The 12,399-nt window shown below is 33.9% G+C and overlaps 1 protein-coding gene across 1 annotated transcript in view; it reads right to left on the minus strand.

Moving 5' to 3' along the window:
* Positions 1 to 555: 555 nt before the first annotated feature.
* Positions 556 to 12,399, minus strand: part of LOC108907985 — a gene marked incomplete at its 3' end in the record, with an annotated part of 59,409 nt that continues 47,565 nt past the window's right edge. Inside the window, 3 exon segments of the mRNA XM_023454749.1 lie at positions 556 to 2,127; positions 8,184 to 8,403; positions 10,578 to 10,821. Coding sequence (XP_023310517.1) covers positions 556 to 2,127; positions 8,184 to 8,403; positions 10,578 to 10,821 — 2,036 coding nt within the window.

The raw sequence follows: 12,399 nt of genomic DNA on the forward strand, positions 1-12,399 counted from the left end.
ACCGTACTGATTATTGATATCAAAATATGATAAATATTTATTTTGTTTACTTGAATCGAAATTTTTAATGTACTTGTTGTTTGCTACACTTTTTCGCTTAGAACATTGACTTAGCCCGCCTCTAATACCTCGCTCTACAAACAAAATTTGGTCAATATCCGTTAGAAGCTCTAACGAACACCCAGTATATTTGAGCATACAGTCAAATGTGTAGCCCGGTAAGGTAAAATAGTGACTAGGATCTAAACCGTATGTTTTATGGCAACTGCTTCGAAACTGTTCAAAAACGTCAGCTAACAATAAAATATCGGTTTTCATGTACAAGTCAGTGTACTCGCCTAAATTTTGAATATTAAACGCGGTCCATACACGTTGTGCATGCTCATACTGTTTACTGGATATATTTTTATTTTCTAAACGATTAAAAAAATTTTGTCGTTCCGGTAAAGATCCGAATTTAAATTTATCAAAGCTGTCCATGAAGTCATACGGATACACCCCCTTCTTCGTTAATAAATCAAACTGATGGTCATCTAATTCGGAAAACTCGGCTTTTAAATTTGGAAACTCGGTCAAGTATGATGATAACGTATCTAATGCGGAATTCATGAAACGGAATGAATCGATAAAACGGAATTTTATTAAATTTTGGTCTAAATTTTTAGTAAATGATACGTATTTTTCCTTTGCTATCGGAAGTACATCAACACGCTCCGACATATCATTCGCGATATTTTCCAAAATGAAGTGTGCATCATAACCGCTCAAATTGTGAAAGACAACAGGTATAATTACCTCATCCTTGTAATTAATATTGCAATCATTGTGTGCGGCGCCCCTATAGTTATTTATTGGAAAAAGATGATTGTGGTCACGTACCTTTATGTCATCAGGCTTAAATGGCTGTTCACAGATGTGGCAGTGTGTTGCTTTACCAAATTCAGCCTCTTGAGCAGAAGTCATGGAAATGTCGAAAGGGCACAAAAAAACCGTTTCAACATCCTCGGCGAACGCTGACATTTGTTTAGCAAACCATGACATACAGTCCTCACCACGATATGATTGATAAAATGATAAAGAGGGATCGTATGAACACTTGACAAAGTATCCTATAGCAGCAGGCACATGCCGTTGGTACTTGTTGCCAGAGTCCTCCTCTATCAGAACACTCTCGAGGTCGGCGTACACAACAAACGGCACTTTTTCTTTGTTTTTATAGTTTTTAAACTTAAGCTCTTTTTGGTCCTCAGTAGGTAATCGCACTCTGCAGTAATTCTGATTTTTGCAGTCGATATAATGGCTGGTTAGTCTTTCCGCGGATGAAAAGTAGTGCAGGCATCGATCACAAAAATGCTTCTTAGCATGATCTTTACTAAGTTGTTGTGATAGGAGGCGTGATAGATCCTTTATCCATACGTAATGGTATCTCACAGATGTAGTACCATTATTACTCCCATCCTCACCCTCATCAGCGTACATATCTTGTATTAAAAGCAGGTTGACGTGCTTATCTTTTTTGTTCTTCGTCAAATAAACTGGGTGTGTAGTGAAGTTCTTTTTTGTCTTTTTGAGGCAGTATACGTTGATGGATACATCGTTTTGATTCTCGAACCTGGGTAATTGTTTCATAGTTATGGGAAACTGTATACCCGTCAGGTTGAGTACCGTTGAGGGATGTGGGTAAGACGAAGTCCTGTCGGGATGATGAGTATGGTCGGCAACAGGATACAAGGCCGATGTCACAGCCCACGCAAAACAGGCGTTATCGTCATTTTTTACGTTAACGCACGCCTTTTTTCTTTTAATTTGTTGCGGAAGGTCGATGTATGATGACCCCAGCTGTGGCGTGAATTTGTTTATGTTCACTCCTAGGTTCGTAATAGCCATCAAAGACCAGCCTGATTCACGTTCTTCAAATTCTCCAAGCTGAGTTAATATTGGAGCGGTCACATGACTATTAAACCATTCTTCTAAATCGGTGTCGTGGCGATAAATCGGGGCATTTTGAGTATTGAAGTATTTAAACTCCTCAATAACTCTGTCAGCTTTTTGTAGAACAAACTTTCCGCAAAACACTGAGTTGACCTTCACTGCCTCGTCCTTTTTTAAAGCATTATTTATTCTCCTCTTAAACAACACTGAACAATCATGAAGGAATTCACGAGGCTCCTTGTGTTTCAAGTTGGATATTATTCCAGTGCGGATGCGGCTATCGAAGGCTGTTTCAGAGTCATCCCACTTTACTCTGTTTGTCGCCGTCTCCTTTCTCGCTGATGTTCCAGCCCCATGTTTTATCGAATATTTAATTTGGACACGAAAGCTTTTAATTTGGGCCAGAGTAGATAAAAGATTTTGTTTTTCTCCAATGGTCTTGGCAGTTTTTAGTTGATTTTTAATATTTCGCACAGCTTTCGTGCACTTCCGAAGTCCATCCGTAGCGGTTTCTTCATTAGGTGATTGTTTCAGAAGTCCGAGTATCACACAAATTTGATTACACAAATACTTTAAAATATCTGATGCCGCCATGATCTCTGAAGGTTTATGTAAAACTAAATAATGTCTGTCATCTTTTAGCCTTCTAGTCATAGAAGTTCGGCAGACTAGTGTCGGTGAGATGTAATTAAAAAAGGTAACGTGATTGATGCGCGATACTAAACCAGCTGCAATCATCTAAAAGGCCTCCTGTAATCGCTGGTTTGTGCGCGTTTTACATAAGAATCAGTGTTAATTTACGATATTCGTCTACGTGAAACATTTTACCATATAGTTACATGCAATTTGAGACAAACACACATAAGCAATTGGTAACAAGGTCACCTCACTGATGCGCAATACTAAACCAGCTACAACGATCTAAAAGGCCTCCTTTAATCGCTGGTTTGTGTGCGATTTACATAAGAATCAGTGTTAATTTACGATATTCTGCGACGTGAAACATTTTACCATTTAATACATGTAATTGGAGACAAAACATCAATGCTATAGATAGATAATTGATTTTCTTTTGTGTTGTATGATATTACACAGTATTTAATAACAATGTGTAATATGTAAATTATTAAAGACAATTTTTTCATTCAAACCGGTGTTTAAATTAAATGAAAATATAAAATTTTATTCAAAGCGAACCGTTTAAAAAATGTGATTAATTAAAATTATATCCTTCAAGTTGATTTTAGTTTATTGAGGAAGGTGGAAGATAAAATAAAAAAGTATAATAATTAGATTTTTCTATTAAGGGTATCTATACATTGTATTACCATACATTTCAACATAATTTATACAGTTACATTTTGTAAATAATTTTTCTGAAGCTTTGTTAGAACAAAACGTCGAAAAGTGGTTACGTTCCTTGACATGTTCTATCAGCATTGTGGCATATCCTTTTCCACGATGTCCCATCAATGTGTAGATATAATTCAAAGTCTTCGGATTCGAGTGCTTATTGAGGGGGTTAAAGTCCATTTTCGATAATAAGGCAAATGATAAAGGTTTGTTGTTGCTGTCGCACAGTATGTAGCATATAGGTCCCTTATCTCCATACAATTACAATATCAAAAATATTGAGTTTCTTAATTGCACACAGGGCTTTTTCTCCATGAAAGAATTTGATTATCATTTTTTGCTCTTCGTTTTAAATTTTAGCTTGAATTCTCACTACCATGTTCAATGAGAGAATCCCTCGTTGTTATAATGTTATTAATGGAAAAAAGAGCGGTGTAGGGGAGAAATACAAGCCGTCCTCTAGGATCTTTTTTTGATATTAGTATTCTTCTCTTTCACAGATTTCAGTTGATTTCTTACGTGACTTGAGAGGACATATTTTTTTTATTATATATTGATGTTATTTTAGTTTATAACCAAAACTTATTTTTAGTACCTACCGTTACATAAGGACTTGTACAAAACACCATTAGATTGTATCGTTCATTATGAGGATTTTCTTTATCAACATTATTGTCCTCACTTGTCCTCAATGTTGTCCTCACTTGTCCTCAATATTGTCCTCACTTGTCCTAACTTGTCCTCACTTGTCCTCAATGTTGTCCTCACTTGTATACATTACTATCCACAGTATCCACATTAGTATCCACATTACTATCCACAGTATCCACATTAGTATCCACATAATTGTACAGTATTAATCAAAAAATTATTGATTCCAAGGATTTTTGGTTAATTTTATCCAAAAAATCATTGGTGCAAGTATTTTTTTTTGTTAAATTAGTCGATTTCTCATACATAACCTCTTATTTGTTACAGGAATCTACAGCTACAAATATAAATCTTAGCAGTTTTCATACATCCATACCCACCTACATGTATATAATTATTAACCAGAATGATGAAAATTACTAGCAGCATCAGCAGCAGTTCCCTCCCGCAAACTACACACATCAGTTGGAGAGATAGGTTCATGTAATCTTTTTTCTATGCTATTTTATAGTATAAGTTTCTAACTTTGTATTATAATGTTGTGATGAGTACTATATACCCTGAAAATAATTAATATTAATACAATCTTTATAGTGTAAATCTAAAATAAATATGTTTAATAGCGCTTAAATTTATATATATTTTCTCTATAAGTTCCCACGCCAGAGTCCCAGCTGCAGGTTAAAACTTGTTTAAAGGCCAGACAAAATTCTAAGAAAAGGGAAATAAACCATGAAATTTGTTTACGTAACGGTAATATAAACAACGCTTTGGTCACGTATTTTCCTAGAAATACATCTATATATCAGTTTCCGAGAAAAAATTATGGCGCACACCGCCTTTGAAGTTTGTTTACATAACTGCTTAAAAGCCCGACAAAATTCCAAGAAAAGGGTAATAAATCATGTATTTTAAGTACATTAAACAAACACCTGGACCGAAAATGGTGATGACATCATCATTGTTTTTCTGAGAATATGTGTCACAACAAGCGTTGTAACAAAAAAATAGCTACTATACATTTCAAAAATAATTCAAAATATTAAGCCATCAGATTGTTTTTACTTTTAAAATAAAATTCATATTAATTGTTACGCTTTCAAATGCTAAAACTTCAGCCGTTTTTAGAACGCCCCTTATAGCATTGTTTATTTTATCTTCTTATCTGATATGAGCTGTGCAACAAAAAATTCCCAGACGATTACGTCACTCTCACATAGCGCTCGTTTCTTAAATTTTCTACCTTATAACAAAAAGATTGATATCAAGAGGCCGTCGCCGTCGCCGCCCCCCGCAGCCAGCTGCTTGCATCGCTGATCGGCACCGGCCGCCTGCTTCCCCCTCGTACGCCGGCACCCCGCTCCCCCCTCGTACGCCGGCACCCCGCTGACCGCAGCCGACTTCCAGCATCGCATACCTACCTAATACATCGCATCTCCGGTACATGAGCGTTGTGGTCTAGTGGGTTGTGTGATTGGCTCGCAATCCGAAGGACCGGGACTCGATCCCCACAGCCGGCATAGGTTTTTTTTAAATTATTAATTCTTCGCCAACAATGACGTCATCCACTGACTAAGTTTTCCGGGCTAGGAGGCGGCTGAAGTCCTGGAGCTTAGACAGGAGGCGGCCTGATTTTGAATTTCGGGCCTTAATCTGATTGGTTCGGAATATTGCAATCTGATTGGTCGATCTAAACGGAAGGGGCGGGGCCAAAAGGAGGAGTGGAGGGGGTAAAATTGGTCAAAAATTTGCAAAATGAACCTCCATAAGAAAATACATGGGATTTTGGCTCCGTACTCACATAGTATATCTACTTAAAAAATTTTACTACTTCTACTATCAGACGTGAAAAAAAAGCTTTTCTATGTTTTTCCTCAAAACTTAAAGTCAGAGGTATTACTGAATGTGAAGTATTTAAATATTTACTTAAGGTCAAATCTAAAGCAATTGGTTCTGATGGAATACATATAGATTTCATTGTTTTGTGCTGCCCTCTTTTAAAATACATTTGTCACATAATAAATTATTGCTTGGAATTTTCAATTTATCCTCATGCTTGGAAAATGTCGAATGTTATTCCTCTTCCAAAAAAAAACACACCTAGAGAACTAAAAGTTTTAAGACTTATTTCTATTCTTCCTGCTACATCTAAAATTTTAGAGTACATTGTAAAAGATCAAATTATGAATCATTTAACTATTAATAACATACTGCCTATTGAACAGTCTGGTTTTCGAGAAGGACATAGTTGTTCTACTGCTTTATTAAATATCACAGACCATATTTTTAGGGCTACAGATTCTGGATTATGTTCGATTTTAGTTTTACTCGACTATTCGAAAGCATTTGACACAATTAGTCATGACATTTTGGAAAACATTTTAATGTTTGCTGGTTTTGATATATCTGTAGTACAATTTATTTCTAACTATTTAGTAGGTAGACAACAAAGGGTAGTACTTAAAAACGATATTTTGAATTATATTAATACTAATTGTGGAGTGCCTCGAGGATCCGTATTGGGACCTACGTTGTTCCCATTGTATACATCCTCGTTCCCTAATTTTCTAAAGCGCTGTAAAATTCAAACGTATGCAGATAATCAACTATTCTATTCATTTCATCCTAATGATATTCAAAATAGCTGTATTATAAATAATAGTGAACTCGAAACACTTCGTCGAATTTCACTGGAGCACTCTTTGTGTTTAAACCCCACAAAATGTGTTACTTTGCTTTTTGCTAGTCGGGTGAAATATGCCCAACTATTACCCGAGGTTAATATAACTGTTGATAATGTTCAGTTAAAAGTTAGAAATGAAGTTAAAGTTTTGGGTCTTACTATTGATAGTGACCTTAAATTCAATAAACATATATCAAACTGTGTAAAAAAATCCATTATTAATATAAAAATATTATACAAATCCAGACACATCTTTAGTGAAAAACTAATCTTTGATTTTATCTGTGTTTAATTACGGAGATACTGTTTGTGGTCCATATTTAGCTCAAGTGACATCTCAACGAATTCAGAAAATTCAAAATTACTGCCTTAGATTTATACAGTGCGTCCCAGAAGTAACGCAAAAAATTCATATTTTATTTTGTGTTGAGTTTTCACAAAAACGCTTAAACACGTCAATTAGTAAATTAGAATTGTCGTTTTGTCACGTTGCTTAAACCTTTTTTGCGCTACGTTTCATAAACCTATGACGTCATCGACATTTTTTTTAAATAGCACCACCTAATTTTTTAAGCATAAATGGATAGCCCTTTTGAAGGGAAATGCGTCAATATAGGGTTTGGCCTACTTTAGTTTGACAGGAGCGAAAAAAATGCCAACGATTGGAATGAACATGGTTTGAATTAATAACAAAAATAGGTATCACAAACTTATGCGCGAACAGTGCTATAGCAAAAAATCTGTTTTGGTTGATTGTTGGCACATGTTTTTATGTAGATTGGGTAGGTACACCCGANACTAAGTTTCCCAGGCGGCGTGGAGGCGGCAGGAGCTTGGGCAGGAGCGGGGGCGGGGTCAAAAGGAGGAGTTGAGGGGGTAAAATTGGTCAAAAATTTGCAAAATGAACCTCCATAAGAAAATACATGGGATTTTGTCACAGAATGAAGGTAGCCTATCTACTGACAACCTATTTAATGATTTAAGTATAAATATACTTAATTGTTTGTTTTTCAGGAGAAAGATGTACATTGATTTTTAAAGGTCTCTATAGCCTACAGACGTTAATAATAGAATAAATATTCTAAATAAAAAATTCATTTTTTATTTAGAAAAAAATCTGTAGACCTTGTAAAACATATATTTTGAACAAGTAAACTTGTAGAACGTGAGTATTTTTAGACACTGTATTATTAACTTTTATGTATTTTTTTTTTGTTGAACATATTTAATAATTTGGACAAATAGGAAGTACACTGGGTTCGGACAGTTACGAAACCTATGACTCTATGCAAGAAAAGTCAGTCAGGATACTGTTTAAGCCACCACTTTCATTTACACTCGACCAGAGTAACAATTGAAAGGCTAATTTGTAATACATTTCCATATTAGAATGTTGTTGATTGCTGATCCATATGCTGCTAACAAATGCATACAGTACAAAAATTTTATATACCTAATAACTTACATCGTAAAATATCCTTTTCAATATTTTCTCATTATACTAAATTAGTCCTATATTTCTATAAGTCACACCTATACACACATTTCCTACCTGTCAACTCACCTGAGATGACCCGAATTGTAAATTTACATTTGCATTCTCTATGTGGCGAGAGTTGTACCTCCAGTAATTCACAAGAGACGTAGAAGAAGAAGCAGCTGAAGATGGCGGAGACGCAGGTATAGTAATACCAGCTAACCATTCAACCTCTGTTTGGTCACGAGGGGTGGAATAGCGTACTTTACCATCCATTTCCACTGTTGGCAACTGACGTCTAGATAGTCTGTAAACAGAATACACAATAAAAAGAAAAAGTTCTTTCTATAAAATTGAAAGAAGTGGTTTAATAAGTATATAATGAAATGTTATTTTACCTTAACTACATCACATTAATATCAATAAATTCATAAATTCTTATTTTATTCTTAAATAGTTTTTGCAGAAATAGTGCTTCACTAGTGTCTAAATATTTGACTACTTTTTAAACGATACTTTGACCAATTTATATCTTCACTTATCATTAAATTATTATGAATTGATGCATCAACTTCTTAATAAGAATACACAGCCCCACAAAAAACAGTATCGTATCTGGCGTTCAGACCCATGAATTTCCATGTATTTTTTTCTCTGAATCCGAATCCGCCTTCAGATTTGACTCAACGGGTCTGAGTTTTCGGGAAAATTCAAAAAACAGGTCAAAATTCACAAAAAACGTCATTTACGATCGACGAAAGTTATAAAAAATCAAATTATTCTACCAGCTCAATAGACGTATGATTTTTCACTCGTTTAATTCCAATTTATCATCATAGAGTCAGACAAGCTGGTCCACTTTCATTCAAAAACTGAAAATAGATCAAAAACACCATTTTCATGGCATAATTCGTGTTGCAGAGTTCCTGGATTCATCTTTTTATCCGCCCACCCATTTATGAATTCATATATCTTTCTATCCAGTCGTTCATGCATGAATAAGCATATATATTCGTCCACCTGTACCACCTATAAAACCCACCCGTCCACCCATCTATCCATCTACTTTTTGTACTGAGAGATGAGATAACAGCCTAGAAGATTGAGAAAGCAATAAAACTTGTAGAATACTCTACTTTCTAAATAAAAGAAAACGATATCTACAAATCATTTTTATTTTTGTCGCTATAACGTGTTTTCTTTTCTTCAAAGAATCTATGCAAAGGGTTACGCTTTCGTTTAGTCCCTCTATTTTTCGTTTCTCTTTTTAACAACGCAACGTTACATATAAAAATTGATTATGCCATTCGATAGAGGGCAAAAGTGGCCATGAGAAAGTGTTCTTCTTTTTTCAATATCTCCTCAAACAAGGCTGAAATTAAACAAAAATGGATATCCAAAATTTCGGTTTTTTCAAATATTTCGATAACTAATTATGTTAGCCTTGATTTTTTAGAGGCATAATGTTGATCCCTTGATTATGCAACTTTGCCCCCATTTAAGCTATTTCGTAGCTCTTACCGTTTCCCTGTAGTGAGAAGCGAAGTTGTAATAGCCTGTATATATGTTGTCTAGGATACATGTAATTTTACATTTAAATTTGAAATAAAATTCACTAATCTAAAAAAGTTGAAGCTTTCTGAAAAAACATGAAGAAGACGTAGATGGTTTTTATTTTACAGAAAAAACACATTACTTTTGTTTTAAAAGCGATATGAAAGTACATACACATAATTAATACGTCTTTAGTGTTGTTTAATTTAATTTTGCATAAAAAAAGTTCTCAAATACATTTAAAATGGAGGATATGGTTTTTATTTAAAAATTGCATCATTGGTTCTCATTAATATACCACAGGTGAGACAACCGACGAATGATCTAATTATTTTGATATCTATCTACAGACATGGTTTGAGGATAGCTAAGATATAATTTAAATAAAACAATAAATTAGCATTTAGGAAAAATATTTCGCCATTATGTGCCAATTATTATTTTTGGACAAAAGTGTCAAATATATTTTAGAGATGTATGAATTTCGCTGAAGCACTTCTGCCAAATCAAATAAATTGACATAATAAAGGCCTCGAAATAAATCAACTGCTGTTTTCTCAAATGAAGCAGTATCTATTACATCTTCTATTAAAATGCTTTTTTTTTACTAAATTATAAATTATACTAGCACTTTACAAAACTTATACAATTTTGTATTTGTATTTGTATTTGTATCTTCAGTGGAAGTTGTGTTATGCGTTAAATAGAAAAACTTACATTATATTTCCTAGGAATATTAAAATATATATTCCAATTATTTTTGTTGATATATACTTATTAAGTAATAAAAAAAATATATATATATTTTTTTAGCATCTGTACCTCCACATACTTTTATAAATAGCATTTCTGTATAAGTATATCCCGAAATATGTATTAATATACGTATAATGTATTATAAAATACATACACAATTTTCACACATACCTTGTTCTCACGACTCTAAGCAGATACTGTCGGTCTTGTGAGGCTTCACAAATCTTATTAACTGTATCGAGAACTTCCACGTTCGACGACAGCTGGGCAAGAGTGGCCAGAGTTTCCAGGGCTGCATGCCTTACTCTCCGACGACGATCTCGAAGTGCAAAGGCTGCGAATTCCGTAATTTTGCTAACCTCAACTTCGCTACTTGGAAGCAGTCTTGCAGCAGCCATCAAAATTTGCAACGCTCCTACATTTAGGACAAAAATGCAATAAACATAAATGTAGTATTAAAATATCTTTTAAAAATTCAGTAAATCTAGCATCTACATCTAGAAGGTTTCCACAATTTTGTTCTCGATATTTGTTAATATTTCTTTTCCAAGTTTTAATATCAATATGTCTTATATAAATTGAATTGTACGTTAATTATGGCGTTACCGCAAAAAAAGTTGCATTTGTAAAATGCAACACTCTATAGAAAAAGTAAGATACAAAACAAATAAAGTGAAATAATTTCATGGTTATACAGAGGGAAAAGTCCAGAATTTGGTTGAGAATGTCACGAATTGATATAATTGATTTCCAAATCTAAATTATATAATTTTCATCACTAGTGTTGTAAACTCTTGATAACAGTCAGAAACTGAAATTTTTTACTCGTTATGTGGAAAACTCCCAACTCCACAAATAATAAATCTGTTATTTGTGCATTTATTTTTATTTAAATAAACTGTGCGGCGAATCTATAAAAACGACTGACTGCCAGTTTACTAATATTTCATAAAATACATGGTAATAATAGGTATAAACAACGTTTTTTACAAACGGAAAATGTATCAACAATGTTGATTTACAACACCTCCTGTGTGCAAAGATAGCAGATTAAAAAACCAATAATTACAATAAACAGAGCAATAAAAAGGACAAGAATGAACACAGAACGCAATTAAATACAGTTAAAACCTACATTCATCAAAGAGTACCAAATAAGAAAAAAGTATATTATTTTTTAACATAAATATGTTTAACGGTGGTCACTGACAAATTGTGATACTGGAGTGGTAAATTATTAATAAAATAAGCTAAATATGAAAATAAATTTTTCAGTTTTTTGGGAAGGAATACACGCTTTGCTACTCAGTGATATCAAATTTTTGGTATGTGTTTCAGATCTCTATTTTATTTTATCACATAAATATGTGGGTTTGTTATTCTTTAAAATATTGAGTATGAAACTGGCAAAATGACTAACTCTTAGACATGCTCAACAAATTGAAGGAACTTAAATATGGAGTTAGTGTAATGACATATTAGGCGGGAAACAGCAAAACGCCAAAAGCGGCGGAAATGAAAACCGCTTTTCTGTCTGATGACATACTGCACAATCGCTCGGGGGCGCGGCAGGGGGTGGGACCTGGAGGGTCACATTACACTTATGTGACTAAACTGCGGGACACTAGCGATAAAACGAATGCAACAATTCTGTATTTTTTGCAAACGGCGTCTATTTTCTTGAGAAAGGAAGGAGCCATATACAACATCAGCATAATTCAAATGAGATAGATAAGATTCGGTAAGTAAAATTTTGGTTTGAGGGTTTAGATATTTTTTAAAGCATTGAAACTGTTTTAATGATTAGAAAGCTTTCTTACAGATAACAGTTACATAATTCGAAAAAGTCAACGATGAATCAAAGGTCAGGCCAAGATTTTTAACAACATTAGCTGCAAGAATATTTTCATTGTTAATTAAAACAGTAAAATTGTCCAGACCTCGCAATTGAGTTGATGTTTTAAATAGAATGTTTTGACTTTTATTAGGATTA

This window comes from Anoplophora glabripennis, unplaced genomic scaffold (genome assembly GCF_000390285.2).
Source record: "Anoplophora glabripennis isolate ALB-LARVAE unplaced genomic scaffold, Agla_2.0 scaffold11, whole genome shotgun sequence".
NCBI lineage: Eukaryota > Metazoa > Arthropoda > Insecta > Coleoptera > Cerambycidae > Anoplophora > Anoplophora glabripennis.